The sequence below is a fragment of the Aquarana catesbeiana genome, linkage group LG04 (assembly GCF_042186555.1).
Source record: "Aquarana catesbeiana isolate 2022-GZ linkage group LG04, ASM4218655v1, whole genome shotgun sequence".
Taxonomy (NCBI): domain Eukaryota; kingdom Metazoa; phylum Chordata; class Amphibia; order Anura; family Ranidae; genus Aquarana; species Aquarana catesbeiana.
The window spans coordinates 47,729,923-47,754,500 of NC_133327.1; the positions used below are offsets into that span (position 1 = coordinate 47,729,923).

At 42.4% G+C, this 24,578-nt stretch overlaps 1 protein-coding gene and 1 long non-coding RNA gene across 2 annotated transcripts in view; one reads left to right on the top strand and one right to left on the bottom strand.

Moving 5' to 3' along the window:
• The window catches only part of PKHD1 (PKHD1 ciliary IPT domain containing fibrocystin/polyductin), a 908,610-nt gene extending 895,914 nt beyond the window's left edge, over window positions 1–12,696 (top strand). Inside the window, exon 65 of the mRNA XM_073625162.1 lies at window positions 10,052–12,696. Within this exon, the coding sequence (XP_073481263.1) occupies window positions 10,052–10,125 (74 nt within the window). The 3' untranslated portion in view covers window positions 10,126–12,696. The remainder of the gene's footprint in view (window positions 1–10,051) is intronic.
• LOC141139232 (uncharacterized) overlaps window positions 1–24,578 on the bottom strand; it is a 167,779-nt gene that overhangs the window by 102,951 nt on the left and 40,250 nt on the right. The window lies entirely within an intron of this gene.

Consider the following 24,578-nt stretch of genomic DNA (forward strand, 5'->3'; position numbering starts at 1 on the left):
GCTGGTGAGCGTTCTTCAGTAGACTGAGATGTTATAAATATTTATTCTTCCTTTGTCAACCACTGAGGGGTTTATTCCACTGATGTGGGATGGGGAAGAGAATAAATATTTGGAGTGACCATATAAAGGCTCCTTTGCCTACCAGGCTTTGCATGGTGAGGATGTCTGTGTGAAGGATCCAGTTTGTGCATCCCAGGCCTTTTCTTGGTTAAAGAAGCCAGAGTGGAGCAGGGCTTTGTTCTCTTAGCTGCCAGTCTGGGCCTAATGAATCCAAGCTGGCTTGTGGCAGAGGCACAAGAAGCAAAAAGGTACAGTAGACATCCTTCTGGGCCTACAGATTATAAGCTGACCCAAAGAAGCTAAAGCTGATCTGTGGCAAGGGTTTTGGCAACCTAAAGGTGACCTTGGGCAAAGGTCAAAAGAACCTACAGAACCTAAGCTGGCCTGTTGCAGAGGTCTAGAAACCTAAAGTTGACCTGTGGCAGAGGTCAAAAGAACCCACAACATCTGAACTTGCCTTCGACAGAGCTAAAGAGCCTAAAGCTGACCTGTGACAGAAATCTAAAAACCTAAAGCTGACCTATGTTAGAGGTCATAGGAACTCATAGAATCTGAACTGGCCTGTGACAGGGACCTAAAGAAACTAAAGCAAACCTGTGGCAGAGGTCAAAAGAATACAAGAAAATTTAAGCTTGCCTGTGGCAGAGGTTTAGGAAATTGAAAGATAACTGGCCATTTAGGCCTAAAGAATTCTTGTAGAAGTCGGGTGTGTGGGGGGATTTGCTGTTGTTATGAGGTATCCTGTATGCCTAACTTTTCATTCCCAAGACAATACAGCCAATAAAATAGCAAAATAGATCTGAAGGTACTAAAATATGTCTGTTATTGTCTGTGGGTCGGTGTGTTGTTGAGGGTAGCTACAGGGTGGGTCTTCAGTCGCTAGGCTAGGAGGGCCCATCAACTATTCTTTTTTTAAATTAGACTGGACTGTACCTTTAAAGTGACATAGTGAGTGTTCGAGTGTGTAGTAAGCCATTGGGCTCAGTTTATGTAATTGCCTCCAGCACTTGAAATGAGACCCATGTTCTGGACATCCCCTTCAGTTTTTTACTCAGTTTTATTGATAGTTTGCTGCCGAAGGTCCAAACAAGACCATTGAAGATGGTTAACTTAGGGCTCTGTGGTCATGTTTTGCACTGGGGGGTGTGTCCTTTAGGTATGCCAAAACACCAATTCTCCATGCTGTCCCTGTCTAGCATTAATTTCGGCCAAGTTAAAGTCCGAGCAAAGTTTCCTCTTCTCGCTCTCCAATTAGAATTTACCAGGAAGACATAAAGAAAGGAAATGCTATGGTTTATATATTTTGATACTTACCATGCCACTCCTAAGACAGAATTCAGCCGTGGTTGCCCGAGGATACAAATCTGCTATAAATTCATTTTTATCTAATTTGTCTGAGATCTAAGCTTCCTGTGGAGGTCTGTGATCAAAGCCACTGATTCCGTCTGATGTTGGCTCTGACACTTAATGTCTGCTGACTTACTTCTGTCTATAAACTCTCAGTGGGAGGCTCTGGCTGTCCCTTGACACCTGTGCCTGGTAAACCTTCATGTTATCCGGGGAGAACGCCAAGAAAGCCTCCTATTGGCCGGCTCAGTTAAATAATTAAGCAAGATGTTCTGCTTTAATCAGTCTGTATTACTGGTCATTTATTTTTCAGGATAAGGCTAGAAAACAAAGCGATAATGTATCCTAATTGTCTTGTGATCTATGCATACATTTCCTAGGGAGCATTGTAGGATTCCTTCATACCTGTGCCCCATTGAAGATGTTTCTGTGGTTCTTCACGTGATGCAGAGAATCACTATCCCATGCTGATAGTTCTTAGTGGGCTGAAACTGTTTTACTTGCAGTTTTTTTTTATTCAGCAAAGGTCATGTGAAGCTTAAAGAAACCCAGTGAGTGTGGCATTCACTTAAAGCAGAACACCAGTCACAAAAACTTTCATCTAAAATATATTCCACAATAGACACACTTTGTGTGCTCCAGAAAACTTTGCATACCCAGATATTACCCTGTAAAATTAGTGGTGACATCATCACTGGGCTGTCCATAGCCTGTGTAGAGAACAGAACTGTGGGAGGGGCCCAGCAGGCTCCACCCACTACAGGCTGCCTGCGGAAAGTTACAGGAGGGGGCGGAGACAAGATCAGTCGCTCTGTACAAGAATGAATGAATAAATGATTTGTATAGCGCTGTGGTTGCGAACTGAATCGCCTTAAGGCGCTGGATCCGTCCTGTGTTGTCAAGCTTCTTAGAAGAGGTAGGTCTTGAGTTTCTTTCTGAAGGCCTGATGGTTTTCTTCCATGCGAATGTGAGTAGGTAGAGCGTTCCATAGCCGTGGTCCTTGGACTGCGAATCTTCGTTCTCCCTTTGTTTTGTAGAGGGTTTTTGGAATAAGGAGGAGATTATGGTTAGAAGATCGAAGACTGCGATTGGGTGTGTAGCGTTTTATTTTCTCGCATAGGTATTGAGGAGCGTTTCCGTGTATACATTTGTGGGTGAGGCAGAGGGTCTTGAAAGTGATCTGATTCTTTACGGTTAGCCAATGTAGGCTCCTCAGGGAAGGCGAGATGGATTCCCAGGGTTTTTTTCCTGTTAACAGTCTTGCCGCCGTGTTTTGGATGAGTTGTAAGCGCGCAAGCTGATATTGGGGTAGTCCTATGTAGAGGGAGTTTGCGTAGTCGAGTCTGGAATTGATGATTGTTCCAACTGCTGCTGCTTTGTCCTCTTCTGGCACGAATGGGATGAGTCTACATAGCAGGCGGAGGAGATGGTGAGATCTGCTGACTACTGATCCTATTTGTGCATCCATTGACATTTCTGAGTCAAAAATGACTCAGAGTCTCTTGGCTTTGGTGCTTGGCGAGATTGTCTGATTTTCTGATGATTTTGAGGAGTGGGCGGATGTAGATGTTGAAGAGCACTGGTGACAAGGGTGAACCTTGAGGGACTCCACAAGAGATTGCGCGGGCTTCAGAGTAGAATTCTCCAAGAAGAGAGAACAGTTTTGGGCAAAACTCCTGCAAAGTGCTTGATTCCTGCACAGATCTGGAAGAAAGACACAATGGACACCAGCATTCAAGTAAGAATACACATGACTCTTACATTTAGAGAATATTTATTTTGCCTTGATTTCAGCCTTATGCCACGTACACACGGTCGGATTTTCAACGGGAAATATTGGATGTGAGCTTGTTGTTGGAAAGTCCGACCGTGTGTATGCTCCATTGAACATCTGCTGTCAGACTCTCCACCAACAAATGTTTGCTAGCAGGTTGTCAAATTTTCCGCCAACAAAACTTTGTTGTCAGAAAGTCCGATCGTGTGTACACAAGTCCGTCGCACAAAAGTTCACGCATGCTCGGAATCAAGCAGAAGGAGCCTCACTGGCTATTGAACTTCCTTTTTCTCGGCTCGTTGTACGTCTTGTACGTCACCACATTCCCACGTTCGGAATTGTTGGCCAACATTTGTGTGACCGTGTGTATGCAAGACAAGTTTTAGCCAACAACCTTCCAACAAAAAAAGCAAGTTTTTTTTGCGGAAAGTCCGATCGTGTGTACGCGGCATTAGAGTATCATGAAAGTTCTTTCATTACTTAGCCATTGACCCTGAATTTGCATGCAGGATGTGAGCTCAGAATTTCTTCTGCAAGCTTGTTCCAGGGCACTGACTCACTAAGTAATGTAGAGAGTGGACTAACATGACAGCCATGTTTCCGCTGAGTAGATAAAGTCAAGGTATTTATGAAAAAAGAGTGTAGGTTAGGTATTTCGTGATGATATTCTGTAAATTTACATTTTAAAAAGCAATGAAAAATAAATTTTTTAATCTATATTTTATTTAATGGTGCTTGGGTGGAAAAATGACAGATTTTTGGTTTACCTGAAAAATGCTTTTCTTGGTGCACATTATGGGATGCAGAGCATCTTCATTTGCATGATAGGGTTATGCTAGCACCTTCAGGTGATAGGAAAAAAGACAGGAAGTCCCCTCCCCGTTTTTGTAGCAAGCCATGAAGCACAAAGGAAGAGAGGCAGGATCTCTGTCTTCAGCGATATACTCAAAGAGGAGGTCTTTACAGGTAAACCAAAAATTAGACTTTGTTTTTCATACATCCTGGGACACATAGAGGAGGGAGGGAGTGGACTGTGCAAAATCTGGTGCAGTTCTTTATAGAAACCAATCCACTTCCAGGTTTTATTGTCAAAGCTTAATTGAACAAGCTGAAGTTGGAAGCTGATTATCTACCATGCACAGCTGAACCGGATTCTGACTGCTCCAGTTTTAGTAAATCTAACCTAGAGGATCTTCATATTCATAACGAAAGGGACATCCCAAACCAATGAATTGAGGGGGGCACATGGCAACCAAACACCAACTACCAACTCTAAATTGGTGAGAACATCATACCACTGCCTACCAACTGAAGGAAGCACCCTCAGCAGCACAGTACAAAACATCCACTTGGTAAAAGTACAGTATATACAGTGCATCTGGAAAGTACTCACAGCGCTTCACTTTTTCCACATTTTGTTATGTTACAGCCTTATTCCAAAATGGTTTAAGTTCATTATTTTCCTCAAAATTCTACAAACAATACCCCATGATGACAATGTGAAAAAGATGTGTTTGAAATCTTTGCAAATTTATTAAAAATAAAAAACGAAAAAAAATCACAAGTACATTCACAGCCTTTGCTCAGTACTTTGTTGAAGCACCTTTGGCACCAATTACAGCCTCAAGTCTTTTTGAATATGATGCTACAAGCTTGGCCAACCTATATTTGTAGCAGTTTCTCCCATTTTTCTTTGTAGGACCTCTCAAGCTCCATCAGGTTAAATTGGGAGTATTGGTGCACAGCCATTTTCAGATCTTTCCAGAGATGTTCAATTGGGTTCAATTTGGGCTGTGGTTGGGCCACTCAACGACATTCACAAAGTTGTGCCATAGCCACTCCTTTGTTATCTTGGCTGTGTGCTTAGGGTCATTGTCCTGTTGGAAGATACACCTTCGCCCCAGTCTGAGGTCCAGAGCGCTCTGAGTGTCTCTGTACAAGGGTGTCTCTGTACAACGCTGCATTCATCTTTCCCTCAATCCTGACTAGTTTCACAGTTCATGCTGCTGATAAACATCCCCACAGCATGATGCTGCCATCACCATGCTTCACTGTAGAGATGGTATTGGCAGGTGATGAGCGGTGTCTGGTTTCCTCCAGACATGACGCTTGCTATTCAGGCCAAAGAGTTTAATCTTTGTTTCATCAGACCAGAGAATTTTGTTTCTCATGGTCTAAGAGTCCTTCAGGTGCCTTTTGGCAAACTCCAGACGGGCTGTCATGTGCCTTTTACTGAGGAGTGGCTTCCGTCTGGCCACTCTACCATACAGGCCTGATTTGTGATGTGCTGCATAGATGGTTGTTTTTCTGGAAGATTCTCCTCTCTAAACAGAGAAACACTGGAGCTCTGCCAGACTGACCCTCGTGTTCTTGGTCACCTCCCTGACTAAGGCCTTCTCCCTCGATCGCTCGGTTTGGCCGGACAGCCTGCTCTAGGAAGGGTCCTGGTGGTTCCAAACTTTTTACATTTATGGATGATGGAGGCCACTGTGCTCATTGGGACCTTCAATGCTGCAGAAACTTTTCTGTACCCTTCCCCAGATCTTTACCTCGATATAATCCTGTTTCAGAGGTCTACAGACAATTCCTTGGACTTCGTGGCTTGGTTTGTGCTCTGACATGTACTGTTAACTGTGTGACCTTATATAGACAGGTGTGTGCCTTTCCACATCATGTCCAATCAACTGAATTTACCACAGGTGGACTCCCGTCAAGTTGTAGAAACATCTCAAAGATGATCAGTGGAATTAAGATGCACCTGAGCTCAATTTTAAGTGTCATGGCAAAGGCTGTGAATACATATGTATATGCGATTTTTTGTTTTTTATTTTTAATAAATTTGCAAAGTTTTTTAACAAACTTCTTTCACATTGTCATTATGGGGTATTGTGTCTGTGGGGTGTCTATGGGGGGTGTTTATAGTATGCCCGTAAAGTGGCACATTTTTCCCATGTTTAGAATAGTCCCTGCACAAAATGACATTTCTAAAGGAAAAAAAGTCATTTAAAACTACTCGCGGCTATAATGAATTGTCTATGGGAGAAATCAAAAGTGCTATTTTTAAGGGTTAATGTGCAAGTTCTTGTCATAAAAAGTGTTTGGGGACCCGGGTCCTGCCCCAGGGGACATGTATTAATGCAAAAAAAAGTTTTTAAAAAGTCAGTTTTTTTGGGAGCAGTGATTTTAATAATGCTTAAAGTGAAACAATAAAAGTGAAATATTCCTTTAAATTTCGTACCTGGGGGGTGTCTATAGTATGCCTGTAAAGTGGTGCATTTTTCCCATGTTTAGAATAGTCCCTGCACAAAATGACATTTCTAAAGGAAAAAAAAGTCATTTAAAAGTAATAGCGGCTATAGTGAATTGTCGGGTCTTGGCAATACAGATAAAAGTCATTGAAAAAAACGGCATGGGATCCCCCCAGTCCATTACCAGGCCCTTTGGGTCTGGTATGAATATTAAGGGGAACCCCAAACCAAAATTTTAAAAAAAATTGCGTGGGGGTCCCCCCAAATTCCATACCAGGCCCTTCAGGTCTGGAATGGATATTAAGGGGAACCCTGCACCAATATTTTTTTAAATAATGGCATAGGGGTCCCCCTCAAAATCCATACCAGACCCAAATGGTCTGGTTTGGATTTTAAGGGGAACCCTGTGCCAAAATTTAAAAAAAAATGACGTAGGGGTCCCCCAAAAATCTATACCAGACCCTTATCTGAGCACGCAACCTGGCAGGCCTCAGGAAAAGAGGGGGGGACAAGAGAGCGCCCCCCTCCTGAACTGTACCAGGCCACATGCCCTCAACATAGGGAGGGTGCTTTGGGATAGCCCCCCAAAGCACCTTGTCCCCATGTTGATGGGGACAAGGGCGTCATCCCCACAACCCTTGCCCGGTGGTTGTGGGGGTCTGCGGGCGGGGGGCTTATCAGAATCTGAAAGCCCCCTTTAACAAGGGGACCCCCAGATCCCGGCCTACCCCCCTGTGTGAAATGGTAACGGGGTACAAATGTACCCCTACCATTTCACAAAAAAAGTGTCAAAATGGTAAAAAAGACAAGACACAGCTTGGGACAAGTCCTTTATTAAAAAATAAAATGTCCCACAAAGTCAATTCATCTTCTTCTCTCGCTCCGCCGACGGACAGAAAAAGAAAAAGAAAACAAAGCCGAGACCGACCCACCTCCATGAGAGGTACCCACCATATGACGCGTCTTCTCTTTGACAGTTCTTATATAAATGCCACACGGTGAAATTCCCAGTTGACCCCGCCCCCCTCTGACGCACGGGGACTTCCCAGTGGCTTTCCCGGGGCGTCAGAGGGGGGCGGGGCCACCCGTTTACGTAATTTAAAGTACCTCGTGCATAACTGTGTTTAAAACCATAAACATAAACAAACTTTTATCATGTTACTAGAGACGCAGTTGGATGCGATTTGGTTGCGATTTATATGCACATGAGCACTTTCTCTTATGATCTGAATCACATATCCACTGCAGTGTTGTTTATTTTCAGCATGGTCATTCACAACATATTTGGACACTATATATAGCACAGGAGCACTTTTTTTCTATATGTTATTTGTTTATGTTTATGGTTTTAAACACAGTTATGCACGAGGCACTTTAAATTGGTTTTGTGTGTATATCATAGCCATTTATTAGTTATATTAATTTGATTCATTTTACATAGTTTTAGTATACACTACAATCTATATAATTTTTAGTGCAGCTTATTCAATTAATGTATTTATCTTTGCACGATATATGTGACGTGTTCAACGCCTTCAACTTTTAGATACCATTAGTCTTTGGGTTATTTAAACCACTTTAAGCATGTAGACAGTAGTGGCTCGCAGGATTTCTTTCTATTTCAATTATTTCAATGGGCTGGTCTATGCGCTAGAAATGCAGAAGAAAGTCCCTAACGCTTTTTCAAAATCACACGGGTGCACAGCACGTCAGCAGATGCGTGAGGGTGTCATTAATAATTAATAGCACTGCTGTGTATCTGCTGAAGGGCAGCACGTTTCTGTGGTGTCAGGAAAGCGATTTTGCATGCGTTCCCGACACACACAAATGTGAACGCAGGCTAAATGTCTCCGTTACATTGTTGGTCAGTGTAAATCTTCTCATTACATTGGGGCTTGGTGTAGAATCCTTTCATTCACACTAGTGGCCAGTGTGAAGTCCCCTCTTACATTAGTAGTCAATGTAAATTCCTCCTTACATTGGTGGTTACTGTGAATGCTCCTATTACATTAGTTGTCAGTGTAAATCCCCTTTACATTGGTGGTCATTGTAAATCTTCTCATTACATTGGGGCTTGGTGTACAATCCTTTTATTCACACTAGTGGCCACTATGAAGGTCACCCTTACATTGTTGGTCAGTGTAAATCCCTCCTTACATTGGTGGTTACTGTGAATGCTTCTATTACATTAGTGGTCAGTGTAAACCCCTATTACAATGGTGGCCAGTGTTGAAACTCCTCTTTATATTGGTAGTCGGTAAAAAAATCAGCATTGCCATTGATCACACCCTCCTCTCCTCACAGCACTGCCACTGATCCCAGGAGTTCTAGGATCCCTAGGAGTTTTCTGTCTATTGATGGGTCACCTCACCACCCCAGTCCATGGTGTGCAGACAAGTGGAGAGCGAAATTGCATGGGGGGGGGCAAGAAAATGTTTGCCCAGGGTCCAATTAATATTAAAGACAGCCCTGCTGGAGCCACTTACAAACAGCGGTCTAAAGACTTGAAGATGCCAACAGCGTCTGCAACGAGGAGCAGAATGCAGCCTGGCCAATCCACACCCAAAGGGGAAGCTTCCTGATGAGAGGTAGACATAGTCCCTGCACTGTCCCTACTCCTCAGGAACCTCTCCCTACCTCTAAGCTCTATCCCTGTCAGACAGTGATCCTGTCCCTACCCTAGCCACTTGCATAAAGCACGCCAAACCCGGGAACTGAGATCCTAAATAGACTGCTTGACCCAAGATGGCCACTGAGTCACATGCGGTGCCAGCGTCCAATTGGACAGCTGTTTCCCGCAGGAAGTCACAGAGAAACCGAGTTCCTCACAACTTCCTTCACCTTCTGCATTGCCGCTTGAGTCAAGCACCACCTGTAGTGGGGAATACAGACTGCACCTGTCTACAGGTGGGCATAGTGGACACTCTTACAAGTGCCTCTGATAGGTTGTGCGGCTGTATTAACCCCCCCCCTCCCCCCGCAGCACTTGAAGATTACCACTGCCGGGGTATGATAGGAGCAGAGGATGGAAGATTTCAACTAAGACAGTAGCCACCAGAACATGAGACACTTCTTTTTCAATGTAAGTAACATCCCTTGTGCTGATTTTTTTTTTTGTTAACAAAATGTAGGCTTTAGAAAGTTTCAGAAAGGCTGATTTAGGACAACCTGATGATGAAGTTAGGTAAGATGATCCTTTCATATCTGCTGGGAATAGATTTGTATCCATCAAATCAATGACATTATGGGGTGGATTCACTAAAGTCAAACTGGGCACTCTGCAAGTGCAGTTGATCCAGAGCTTAGTAAATGAGCAGAAGCTCTGCTGACTTCCATCATCCAATCGCGTGCAAGCAAAAATGCATTTTGCTTTATCTTCCTTGCATGTTATTGAGTATTCTTTGCAAAGTGAAGCTTGATCTCATTTACTAAACTTTGGAGCAACTGCACTTTTCGAAGTGCACAGTCTATTTGCCTTTAGTAAATCAACCCCAGTGTCTCCTTATACCAAGTGCATGTAAACATAAATTCATGATTTCTCTTTATATATGTGAATGTACTGATTTACATTTGTATTGTTAGTGCAACAGTCTAAGTAGAACTATTCTGTCTGCCTGTATAGGACTCAAACAAAGCAAACCAGAAAGGGAAACTAAGAAGATAAGAAGATTTACCACCAGGAACAGAGTACCCTGAACCCTGAAAAGTCTCAAGCAGTGACTGCTGACAGTTTGACAAAAAATCCTGGCATTGAAAAGACTGTGAAGAACACTAGATTCAGATAAAAGTCCAATACAGAGTTGCATGACCACACTAATAATACAAAGACATTTATTTCAATATATGTTCTTTATGTTCTGCAAGATGGCCTAGAAGTCTAAATGAAAAGTAGATTGACAACTACTATGGTCATTTGTACCTTAATCCATGTTAGTTCTTTAATATGAAGCATCTCTGTTACAAACTCATATAACCGAACATATTTAAGAGATGTGCCCACAGGGTGGATTTGATTTAAATCACTAGTAAAAAAAGGTTTGATTTAAATCAACTCAATTTAAATCATAATTATTAAAGAGCAACTGTCATCTCTGTCCCGCAGTTGCTCCTCCTCTGACCCGCTGTTGACTCACCGACAGTCCCATTCACTTTAATGGGACGGCTGGTGATGCAGCAGTGACACAACAAGGTGAGGGACGTGGCGGCAGCAGATGAGTGGATGCCCACTAACAGGCGCTGCCATGATGGATCTGAAATGACAGGTGCTCTTTAAATGTAAGGAATCATTCTTGCTGGTAGTTAGAATCTTTATTATTTGCAAACAAAATGAAGGTTTCCTATTTAGAATAATAATCTGTCAGGTTAGTAAAACAGCGATATCAGAACTGATTCAATCATACAGTTTGTAGTGTACATAGATTTGCAAAACAATGGGATGAAGGAATATTCCTGAACTTTGTTTAATCTCATGGTTACTGTGACATTGTGTGAATGCATCAATGCAGTGCATGTTATCTCAGCTTGCAGAGCTTGGATTCATTGAATGAGTTTACCAAAAATGTAAATATTGCAGAATATACAGCCTCATGCTACATAACTAAGCTCCATTTCATGCTGAATAACCTAAATTATTAATGTATCTTACACAGAAAACTCTTTAGATTTTTACTCCAAATGCATTTTATTAAAATAAATTTGATAAAAATCAAAAAAAATCTGCTTTAAATCAAAAAAATCAGATTGAAATAAAACAAAATCAGATTTTTTTGATTTTTTTTTAATCATTGATTTTTATCCACCCTGTGTGACCATCATTTGCGTCACCAAAGATAAACACATAGGATTGGCTTTAGTAAAGGCAAATGCACTCTTTTTTCTTAGTAAATGTAAATGTGGTAAAGCTTCACTTGGTAGAGAATACCCAATCAGGTGCAAGGAAAATTAAAAAAAACATGATTGGATGATGAAAAGCTCTGGGGGAAATGAGTGCACCTGCACTTGCAAAATGCACTGTCTATTTGGCTTTCACAAATCAACCTCATTGACTGGTTTACCTGTTTAATTTCTTTAAGATCGTTTGTTTTGATGAGTTGGGTGATACCAAGTTTAGGTTTGCCTAAATATACACACGCTGAATGCATTTGTCTGATCTGTGGAAACTCCCACCATTCATAAACTCAGGCAATTAGGATTCACAAATTATCCTCTGCCTATCAGCCACATACTGTATGCTCCCACTGGAATGTATAGTGTACGAGGTATGAATGAAAACATGGCGAGTCACTAACATGTCCTCATATTACTTTCTCAGAGTAGTGATATATGTAAAATGGTGCGCTTTCTCAATTATCTATATGCATACATTCATAAGTGTAAAACAAAACATGAATTACAAAATAATAAGTCCAAATAGGGATGAAAATATAAAATCCAAGTGCAAAAGATGATATATAAGACTGCTCAATCCATATCATGATAAAAGTTGAAACATCCATTGAAACAAAAGGTGAAAAACAGCAACCACCACCACCTATAGATGAAATGGCTGCTCACCTCAGGGCATGAGTAATAAGGAGAGCCGGCAAAACTGTAATCCTTGAAGTGACGTTTATTGGTACATCAGAGTGACAATAAAGCTGATGCTTTTCGGCAATAGCCTTAGTCGTAGCTCAGGGCATGACCGTGAAGTCAAACTAAATGATAGCTGCTAGGATCTCACACTGCACAACTCCATAAAGCCTTCTAGTTCCTAGCCTCTCGATCGACAATCACTCAGAGAGAGCAAAAATACCCATGGCGCAATATTGCCAGTAAAATGCAGAACATTTATTCGATAACTGCTTACATTCAAATTCAGTAAGAACCGTAGTACGTAAGTATGGAGAAAAAAAACAATCGCCTCCTCACTGCACTTCCTTACACTGTAGACAGCAGAAGTGACATCACAGGCTCCACCTGACGTGTTGCGTCACTGGTCACGTGACTTCCTCAGGGATAGAAGCCATGTGACGAGCGTCTGCACTTATAGCCTATCTGCATTCATGGGTTGCGTAGGTGACAGGTGACTCATCAGTTCATACACGCCCATGTGTTTGTATAGCCACTAAAAGGAAAGGTACTTGTTCACGAATAGCTAATACAACACTAGAAACAGTGGGTTCATGACCATAGCATAATATCACAATAACAATGACTAATTTTAATACACATCTAATAGACAATGGGGGTTATTTACTAAAGGCAAATCCACTTTGCACTACAAGTGCAAAGTACAAGTGCAAAGTGCACTTGAAATTGCACTGAAAGTGCACTTGGAGGTGCAGTCGCTGTAGAACCAAGGGAGACATGCAAGGAAGATAAATACAGCATTTTAGCTTGCACATGATTGGATAATAAAATAGCACAGCTTCCCCTCATTTCAGATCTACCCCTCAGATTTACAGTGACTGCACTTCCAAGTGCACTTTCAGTGCAATTTCAAGTGCACTTTGCACTTGTAGTTTGCACTTGTATTGCAAAGTGGATTTACCTTTCGCAAATAACCCCAATGAATATTAAAGCAAATAGATAAAATATATATATATAAAAAGGCATCAGAAGTTATAACCCATAAAAAGTATCTCATATAACCGGAAAAACCCAAGTAGATGATCCACTAATTAATACTTGAAATAAGGAGCATAATGAGAATGACGCTCATATAACCAAACATTTTTAAGAGATGTGACCATCATTTCACCAAAGATAAACACACAGGATTGGATTTAGTAAAGGCAAATGCACTCTTTTTTCTTAGTAAATGTAAATGTGGTAAAGTTTCACTTTGTAGAGAACACCCAATCAGGTGCCAGGAAAATTTAAAAAAAACATAATTGGATGATGGAAATCAGGAGAGCTTTACCAAATTTACTAAGCTCTGGGGGGGGGATGAGTACAACTGCACTTGCAAAGTGCACTGGGGGTTATTTACGAAAGGCAAATCCACTTTGCACTGCAAGTGCAAACTACAATTGCAAAGTGCAGTCGCTGTAAATCTGAGGGGTAGATCTGAAATGAGGGGAAGCTCTGCTGATTTTATCATCCAATCATGTGCAAGCTAAAATGCTGTTATTTTTCTTGCAGGTCCCCCTCAGATTTACAGCGACTGCACTTCCAAGTGCACATTCAGTGCAATTTCAAGTGCACTTTGCATTTGTAGTTTGCACTTGTAGTTTGCACTTGTAGTGGATTTGCCTTTCGTAAATAACTCCAAGGTCCAAGCAGTACTGATTCACAAATTTTTAAGCAGAATGTTAAAGAAGAAGAAAAAAAAAAAAAAAAAAAGAGAAAACCAAACACATACAAATCAATGGTAATAAAGATAGCAGCAGAGTTAGTGAGATAAGACAGAGGGAGAGCTAGGGGGGAATGCAGGGGGGGATACTAGTCACAGAGCGGTCGTAAAACTTTAGCATAATGTGTAAGGAAACCAATATCTAAATTCAGGCCATTATTCTTCGTGTCAAAAAGAAGTATCATTCTTAGTTCAAACGTTTTCCTTTCCTGGATAGTTCTGAAATTCCCTTACGCACTGTATGTGTTTGGTTTTCTCTTTTTTTTTTTTTCTTCTTCTTTAACATTCTGCTTAAAAATTTGTAAATCAGTACTGCTTGGACCTTGAAGAAGGGGACATACCCCGAAAGCTTGTCCTGAAAAATTGTATGTTAGTGCAAATAAAAAAAGTATCACAGACAGTACTCAATTTTCTCTGTCACAATTGCACTAATACGGCTACAATCAAATCAAGTAAATAACTCCCATAGTATGCTCTCACCTCATTGATTGAGAAATCCATTCATAAAAATGTTTTGTTTTTTTAATAACAATAAAGCCGTATAATACCGTAAGTAGAATTCACTGAATAAACTCTGACTGAATATGAACAGGCATTTGTTTATTTTCATTAAGTTTAATAAAAAGTAAAAAAAAATGCTTTATTGCCTTTATTTTTGCATATTTATATTAAAGTGGAGTTCCACCCACTTTTACAACTCTTCAGCATCCCTCACTAAACTGTGCACTGTAAACAAATTGGATATTTTTTAATTTTTTTTCTCAGCACCTACTGTATATCTGCTGTATTCATTTTTCATTTCCTCCTCCCTGGCCGCGGCCCATCGCATCATTTCCTGTTTGCAATGCCTTCTGGGAAGGGGCGGCAACTTCCTCTGTCACTGCCATTGCTATGGAGACCTGACCTGAAACCTATTACACTGCTTGTGCTGCACTGAGCATGTGCGAGATCTGCAAGGATGAGATCCAGGAAGAAATACAGTCTGACTTCAGTTGCCCACACTTAAGATGGCCACGGCCTGCTGTAAGTTTATAAAATAACAAACTACTGCTATAAACTAACAAAACAAACCTTGGTTTACAGACTAACTTTACTAGAATACATTAAGCTTGTGTGTTATAGGGGTATTTTTATTTAAAAAGTATCATTTCGTCTGGAACACCACTTTAAATGTTGTTGTTGTTTGAGGTTTTTTTTTGTTTGTTTTTTTAGAAATGTAAAACAAAAATGTTCAAATATTAGCTTGCAAAATTTAAAGCCAATGTAACACAACTGTATGCACTGTGTTAACAGCGCAAAAGTTGCTTTTTTGACCCCTTTCCTTCATGCATGGGTTGCATCTGAACATTGGCCGAGGGAGGAAAGTTGAGATGATACAATCAAGGCTGGGCGTTTTCTTTCTGACTGCCATTTTGGTTGGGAAATTAGCCAGTGTTAGGGTGCAATGTGCAATAAGCTATTTTTGTTATTTCAGATTTTATTTCAAAGTTTATTTTTAATCCTTCATTTGTTTCTGCCATACTCTTGTTTTTTGTTTTGTGCCTCAATGTAGGTTTCAGCACCCTATAAAACAACACTGGCCATGCAACTGTGAGGGCTCATACTGACAAGCAGGATAAAGAAGCAGTGCCTGCACATAGAAGAGTGGACAGACCACTTAAAGTGATTGTAAAGTCAGAAGTTTTTTTTTATCTTAATACATTTTATACATTAAGGTAAAAAACCTTCTGTGTGCAGCAGCCCCCTCAGCCCCCTTAATACTTACCTGAGCCCCATCTCTATCCAGCGATGTTGAAGGATTGTCTTGGCTGCCTGGGACACCCCTCCTCATTGGCTGAGACAGCAGCGTGGTGCTATTGGCTCCCACTGCTGTCAATCAAAGTCAGTCAGCCAATGAGGAGAGAAAGGGGGTGGAGCCGGGCCTCAGCTCCATGTCTGAATAGATACACAGGGCTGCAGCTCGGCTTGGGTGCCCCCATACCAAGCTGCTTGCTGTGGGGGCACTCATCAGGAGGCAGGGGCCAGGAGAGCCGAAGAGGGACTCACTTTACTTTATCTATGGAGCAGCATTGTTACCCCAAACTACGCACTGATTGGCACTACATAACACCTCCCTCTTTACCTATCCTTATGGTCGAGGTGTTCAGTAGTCCACAGAAATATCTAGACAGAACTATTAATACTGCTTTGGACTTCTGTGCGGCGATGGTAGAGGGTACAAGAAGGTAGAAGCTCATTGGATTTCTGGCACTTATTGAACAGACATAACAAAACACTTTTGATCCTGTATTTAAACACTTGCTTACTGGGCACTTAAACCCCCATCCTGCCCAGACCAATTTTCAGCTTTCAGCGCTGTCACACTTTGAATGACAATTGCGCGGCCATGCTACACTGTACTCAAATTAAATTTTTATCATTTTTTTCACACAAATGGAGTTTTCTTTTGGTGGTATTTAATCATCACTGGTGTTTTTATTTTTTGCTAAACAAACAAAAAAAAAAAAAATAACATGTTTCATAGTTTGTTATAAAATTTTGCAAACGTGTACTTTTTCTCCTTCATTAATATTCGCTGATGAGGCTGCACTGATGGGCACTAATGGGCTGCACTGATAGGCACAGATAAGGTGACACTGATAGGCACAGATAAGACGGCACTGATGGGCACTGATAAGACGGCACTGATGGGCCCTGATGGGTGGCACTGATGAGTGACACTGATGGGTGGCACTGATGGGCACTGATAGTTGTCACTGATGGGCACTGATAGGTGGCACTGATGGACACTGGTAGATGGCACTGATGGGCACTGGTAGGTGGTATTGATAGGCAGCACTGCTGATGAGGCACTGATTGGTGATATTTATAGGTGGCACTGTGGGCACTGATAGGTGACACTGTGGGCACTGATAGGTGACACTGTTGGCACTGATGGGTGGTACTGTGGGCACTAGTAGGTGGACACTTGTAGGCGGCACTGTTGTGCACTGGTAGGTGGCACAGGTGGGCACATAAGCCTCTGCAGAGGCTCTCCACGATCGGGACTGATGTTCCTCTCACAGCCACCAGTGATCTGCTTTTTTTAGCGTGAGGAGAAAAAATAGCTGATTACCGGCTCTGTTTACATCACATGATCAGCTGTCATTGGCTGACAGCTGATCACGTGGTAAGCGGTCGGATCGACCCCTTACTCCGATCTGTGATCAGCTGAGTCTCATAGACTGCAGGGGGCGCGCAGGCCGATTGGCAAAGTAGGTCCGCGCTGTAGCCATCATTCGGCTATTGCGCAGACGGGAAGAGGTTAACAGACCAAAATAGAGAAAAAAACAAGTTCATTGTTAGGGTTTTCATACACCTCAAAAAGTATAACACTATATCCTACTTTCCTCCTGAAGAATATAATACAATCCTTGGAGGGTTGACCCGGGTATGATGTTTAGAAGAATATTGAACAATGTAAAGAACACTGTTCTCAATGTAAATGAAAACACATCCAATAACTATACCTCACAAATCAAATACTAAGCGCTGTTGTGAAAAAATGCGTTAAAAGCAACAACAGTGCTGACGAAAGAGCAAAAAAACAAACACACAGCAGCTAGAGATGATATAATTTTAAACAACACGAATCCTAAGACAATTGACCTAGTGAGATAAAGCTGAAGAGACTAATGCCCTAGGACTAAAGAAATATATAATCAATAGAACCCAGTGTTAAAGTTAAAGCAACGGAGAGAAACAAACGAATATATGTGAAAAAGTTCACTCAAAGAACTGGAGAGACTGGAGGGAAAACAGAAAAGAAATCAAGAATAGTAAAAAAATTGGGGAGACAACAACTTTAGGAGAACATCTTGATGAAAGACTCTCATGCATATATATTACATTTGAACCATTTTTTTTTATTGTGGTTTTGAGTGTCCTCATGGTTGAAGTCATTCTGGTCAAAACAAAAATCCCTCACAGGCTTGAGCAATTCAATCTCAATCTATTTAAAAAAAAAAATGCAGTACTTATGTGTTTTGTTAAAACAATCTAGAGATAGGGGCAGGTGAACTTAACATCCCTCAGTTTATGCCCATTAAGTGGACCTTAACACAGGGAGGGGGAGGCGGCAACCCAATCACATGATTGCTGTGATTGGCTCTTACAGCAGTCATATGATCTGGCTCCTGACCATAGAGACCAATATCTGTTGGTGGTAGCTTGGTTAGTGCTGGGAGTGCACAGTGGTCACTTTTTCAGCACACAACCTCAGACTCCCAAAGATGCATATGTGCAGCAGCTGGGTGTTAAATGCTAAGTTCTGAAGCACATTTTTTACAGAAAAAAAGTGCATTTATCCTTTTTTCCTACATGAGCCTGCAAAGCATTGCACACCTCCAGCTTTCTGCCCATGCCTCAGTACAGGCTTTCAGTTATAAAGATGGAGGAAGAGTGAATAAACTATGATGGCGCTGATCAGCACACTCGTAGTCCATTGAGAACTACAAGCCATCTGCGTGGCTGCGGGGTAGAGGAACCCCCACCTGCTGTCACAGGGAAATGGGTGCTGGAACATGTTACATGGTGCAGTCTATACTCCCTACTGCAGGTGGCACTCAACCGATGGAACAATGCAGAAAGGGAAAGAAGTTGTGAGGAACTTAGTTCCTCTATGACTTCCTGCGGTCACAGGGAAACAGCTGTCCGATTGGGTACTGGCGCCCCATGTGACTCCAGCGGCCATCATAGGTCAGGGAGAGTCTATTTAAGACGCCCTCTCCTGGGTTTGGCGTACTTTATGCGAGTGGTTAGTGTAGGGAAAGGTTCCTTGTCTGGCAGGGATAGTGCTTAGAGGCAGGGAAAGGTTCTAGAGGAGCAGGGACAGTGCAGGGACCACCTCTCCTAGGGAAGCTCCCCTTGGGGTGTGGATTGGCCATGCCACATTCCTGCTGCTTGATGCAGGTGCTGTCAGCATCTTCAAGTCTTCATACCGCTGTCACAGTTCGTAAGCGGCCTCGGACGGGTGTGCTGACCTGTCGGACCTGAATGGGTTGTGTTGAGCCTTTCTACAATATACCTTTATTGCCTAACTCTGATTCTGTGTGTTTACTGCCTGCCAAACCATGCTGTACCTTGCTCACACTTGGCGGCAATTGACAGGATATGCCCCTCTTTGCAGCTGGTGTGAAAAGAGGGGGAACAGGGATCACGATGGTGCTATTAGGAGCAGCCTTGGCCTTAGTGCTGAAGTGTAATGGATCAAACATCTCTATAAGAGTGGGAGGAGAGACTGGAGAGTGCCGTGCCCCTGTACCAGCTTCCCACCCAGCTGATTACAGAGCTGGCTATTAAATCCTTATAGGATGATGCCCAAAGAGCAGCGATGATGCTCCTGGAGCAATTCCAGGCCATCCTAAAGCATATTGGGGCACACCTGGAGGATCTGTTTAGGGAAAATGTAACAGTCCCTGAACTGAGATGTAGGTTCTTTGTCTGCAGGCAGAATGAGGAAGATTACCTCACCCAAAATCTGTGGAAGCGACTGGAGGAGAAGGATGTAGACGGCTGTGCCAACATAAGTGCTTCAGACAAGTTAGTATTGGATCAGTTTTTGGAGGGGATGAAGGCCAGCAGGAAGGCCACTGCAGAGGGACTCGGATGAAGACCGGAAATGCTGATGCTTTTCCGTACCTGTCAGAGTTTGTAAGTGGCCTCCCGGATGGGTGTGCTTACCCAGCAGGCCTGAATAAGTTGCGTTTAGCCTTTCTACAATATAACTTTATTGCCTAACTTGTATTCTCTGTGTTTACTGCCCGCCTCACCACACTGCACCTTGCTCACCACACCTCACACATCTATAGGTGTAACATGTCCTAAAGGTGACCTTAGCTTTTAAGGCCCTGCTGCCAATTATGGATGTGTCGTGGTGGCAGGAAGAGGTTAAAAAAAATAATTTAGTGTATTTTTTAAAAGCAACCTGAATTGAACATGGTGATAGTCTTTTTCAGTCCTCTGCACAGCAGAGCTCAGACGAGAAGAGAGAGAAGCAGCGCAAGGAGCCCATCAGTTATCCTGCAGTTCCAACAAGATACATGCTGATAGGAGGAGAGACCAGAGTAGCAGAGAGATGAGATCATTAGTCTGCTGCTTTCTCTTCACTATCCAATCACAGACCCGAAGCTGGGGCAACCCAGTTGTATTACATAACAACAGTAGAGAAAATTAGGCTCTATGATGTCTGCGCAAATCTAAAGAGCAGTGGTACCTCGGCAGAGGTGCAACATGGCCTCTGCAGAGGTCAGATTTGTTCTATAACTAGCAAATGTCATGCTGCCTGCTGATTGGAGAGCTCTTATTCTGCTCAGCAGAGGGAGTCTCGATCTATCTGTAGAGAGATCACTACTTATATGCAGAACACAAGGAAACTTCTTTGCAGCATGCTGGCAGGGCACAGGCTTTTTCACTCAGGCTGTGGCTGCTTAATAAAGATAACAAACTGTAAGGCTTCATGTACACTATACCACATAGGCTTTTAGGATCGTTTAGGCGCTGCGGTTAGGGGTGGTTCAACCTCCCTCAACCACCTTCTCCTGAACGCAGAAGAATCGTGGATAGGAACGTTTTGAACGCCGGCCGCAAAGCATGGCAAAACTGCATTTTCCCGATGTCATAGCAGGCTCTGGGGGGTTATTTACTAAAAGCAAATGCACTTTGCACTACAAGTGCACTTGAAAGTGCAGTCTCTGTAAATCCGAGGGGGACATGCAAGGAAAATAAAAAACAGCATTTTAGCTTGCACATGATTGGAAGATAAAATCAGCAGAGCTTCCCCTCATTTCAGATCCACCCCTCAGATTTACAGTGACTGCACTTCTAAGTGCACTTTCAGTGGATTTTCCTTTCGTAAATAACCCCCTATGTGTACATGAAGCCTAATGCTGCGTACACGCGATCGCACATTCCGACAACAAAAGCGTGGATTTATTTCGAAGGATGTTGCCTCAAACTTGTCTTGCATACACACGGTCACACAAAATGTTGTCGGAAATTCCGAACGTCAAGAACGCAGTGACGTACAAGACGTACGACAAGCCGAGAAAAATGAAGTTCAATAGCCAGTGCGGCTCTTCTGCTTGATTCAGAGCATGCGTGGAATTTTGTGCGTCGGAATTGTCTACACACGCTCGGAATTTCCGACAACAAATTTTGTTGTCGGAAAATTTGAGATCCAGCTCTCAAACATTTGCTGTCGGAAATTCAGACAGCAAATGTCCGATGAAGCCTTCACACCGTCGGAATTTCCGACAACAAGCTCACATTGAACATTTGTTGTCGGACATTCCGACCGTATGTACGCGACATAAGACATTGCACACCTGTTGTTTTCAATGCATTTAGAATTTAGCTGATTTAAACTGAAAGTTCAGTTGGACTTTAAAGCAGAAATTAATGTTACATACTTTGAGCAGGCTGGCCTTTTATTGCAGAAGAGAAATGCAATAGAGATTGCCGAAAACTGGCACACAGGAGAAGACACTGGCACCAGCAATGGACAAGACCGTTGGAGGAAAGGTGAGTATCATTCCCTTTAGTTCCACTTAAACCTTTTACCAGGTTGGGTCAGTGGGCTTTAAATTGTCCACTGTGTTGGGTCAGTAGGCTTTAAATCTTCCACTAGGTTGGGTCAATCGGTTTCCGATGTCTAGAAGTCAGATGGTAGGTCATTTTCCGTATTGATAATAAGTAAGCTTCCATGATTATCTCTCCCAGCAGTTAGCAGACACTTGCACACACCTCGCTATATCATATTGGAATATTCTGCCTTTGCCCACACTGACTTTCTCTGCCCTTGTTCACTCTCCTACATAACCACGACCTCAATCGCTTCAGTGAAAATTACCTAGAATATTCCACGTCTGCCAGAGAAGATGATTTACAGTCCTGTAAGTGAAGACACCATCAGGAGACCATAACCCCCCAAAAAAGATAAAACTGCTTAATGAACAGGTCCTAAGGCACTTTCTTCAAGAGGGTATTTGCATGTCCCAGGTGGCCACTGTTGTCCTCTAGCTTCTGCGTAACGTTCAAATCAAGGCATGGCTGTCGCTGTGACATTGTCCTATAGATATGCATTCAAGGGCTTATTTTTTAGCCTCTCTTCCTGTATTCATGAAGCAGCTAGGCCTAATCAGAGTCCCCAGCTGTCCCTGTTCTGGAGGGACTGCCCATCTTTGGACCTCAAGTCCTTGTGTTTCTCTTTCTTCCATAGCTTTCACTTCAGGTACGATGTAAAAAAAACCTATATGAACTGTTTTAGGCTCCTTTCACATGGGCAGCTAGGGGACAGTAAAAACAGGCAGTTGATCTGCTGACTGCCCACCTACAAGCTTATCTGGTGCTGCTTTTACATCATATGAGTTTCATGCTAAAAAATAAATAAAACCTGTACTTTGCCCATAGTTAGGGAAAGTAACTGGATAACAATTGTAGCAGCAGGCCTTTTTCTAAAGACTGTTCTTAAGCTGGTCTTATACCTGTAGAATTTTGTTGGAAAGGTGCTGTTTTTAGAACATGTGTTTTAATATCTAAGGGTTAAAGGGGATGATTTAACAATCGATTTTGACCAGAGCAAGCAAAAACATCAAAGGACAAGTAAAATCGTAATCAGTCGTAATTGCTCCCGCTTGTCAAAATTGATTGGGACGAAAATCAAGACATTGACATAGTACTCGAAAGAAAAGTCATTTGAAATTAGTCGAGTCCATTAAAGCATAACTCCCAACTGTCCCTGATTTCGAGGGACTGTCCCTAATTTGAAGCAATGTCCCTCTGTCCCTCTTTCCTCCTCCATTTGTCCCTCATTTTGCTCTGATCTATATAGATGTGTATAAAGTGCACTTTTTATCTATCAAAAAGTGTTTTCCAGCACTAAACCTTTCATCTGATTTCTAAATTGCTGCATTTGTAAATTCCAAAAGCCAATATAAAGGAATAGTAGTGGTAAAAAAAAAAAAAAAAAAACACTTGTGTGTTTAACCAATCTTGTTATTTTGTACAATTCTCCTTTAAGTAGGCGTGGCAATGGGGTGTGTCCTATACCTGCATACTTTTGCTGAGAGGTGTCCTTCATTCCCATCTCAAAAAGTTGGGAGGTATGTTAAAGTACTATCGAATGGTCGGACAAGTGATTTTTTTACTTTCTTGGCCGAACATTCGAATGATGTTCTACAGTTATGAAGCCAGCTTTAGGCTGCACTTAGGGGCGTACATCCAGGGGTCGCAGGGGTCACCATTGCAACCCACCCTCATGCTTCAGAGGCCCATGCAGCCCCCCTGTACACCTGGATAGGAAGGCGGAGGGGGCATGTAGAGGAAAAGATCCCTCTATGTAGCTGCTGAATGCCTGCTTCTCCTCCTCTCCCTCCCGCAGACATTCAGCAGCTGCAAGAGGGAAATGGGGGGCATCAGTTCCTCTACATGCCACTCCCGCCACCTCCCTATCCCTGTCCCTGTGTGCTTCCCTGGTCCCCCCTGTAAATGTGTAATTTACCGGCCCCTTTCATGTCTTAATGAACATAGTCAGTGATTGGTACCAATTACTTACTCTCTTTTTTTTTACGGTGTTTACTATGCTTCAGTTTATGAATGAACGGGAAGTTCTGTACAGAGCTATTCTTGTTCATTCATTCTGTGCAGCTGAAGCTGCAGAGAAAGGGACAGATCAATCCGACTCAAAAGTGAGACATCGGGGTCTGTTTAGTCCCCTGATACAGTGCCTTGAAAAAGTATTCATACTTTTTTACTTTTTTATAAACGTAAATTTATTTTATTGGGATTTTATGTGATAGACCAACACAAATGGCACATAATTTTAAAATGGAAGGAAAATGATAAATGGTTTTCAACATTTTTTACAAATAAATATGTGAAAATTGTGGCGTGCATTTTATTCAGCCCTCTTTACTCTGATACAACTAACTAAAATCCAGTGGAACCAATTGCCTCCAGAAGTCACCTAATTAGTAAATAGAGTCCACCTGTGGGAAATGTAATATCAGTATAAATACAGCTGTTCTGTGAAGTCCTCAAAGGTTTGTTAGAGAACCTTAGTGAACAAATAGCATCATGAAGGCCAAGGAACACACCAGACAGGTCAGGGATAAAGTTGTGGAGAAGTTTAAAGCAGGGTTAGGTTATAAAAAAATATCCCAAACTTTGAACATCTCACGGAGCACTGTTCAATCCATCATCCGAAAATGGAAAGAGTATGGCACAACTGTAAACTTACCATGACATGGCCGTCCACCTAAACTGACAGGCCGGGCAAGGAGAGCATTAATCAGAGAAGCAGCCAAGAGGCCCATGGTAACTCTGGAGGAGCTGCAGAGATCCACAGCTCAGGTGGGAGAATCTGTCCACAGGACAACTATTAGTCGTGCACTCCACAAATCTGGCCTTTGTGGAAAAGTAGGAAGAAGAAATCCATAAGAAGTACTGTTTGCAGTTGCGAGAAGCCATGTGGGAGACACAGCAAACATGTAGAAGAAGGTGCTCTGGTCAGATGAGAAAATGTAACTTTTTGACCTAAAAGCGAAACACTATGTGTGGCAAAAAACGAACACTGCACATCACCCTGAACACACCATCCCCACCGTGAAACATGGTGGTGATGGCATCATGTTGTGGGGATGCTTTTCTTCTGCAGGGACAGGGAAGCTGGTCGGAGTTGATGCGGAGATGGATGGAGCCAAATACAGGGCAATCTTAGAAGAAAACCTGTTAGGAGCCTGCAAAAGCCTTGAGACTGGGGCAGAAGTTCACCTTCCAG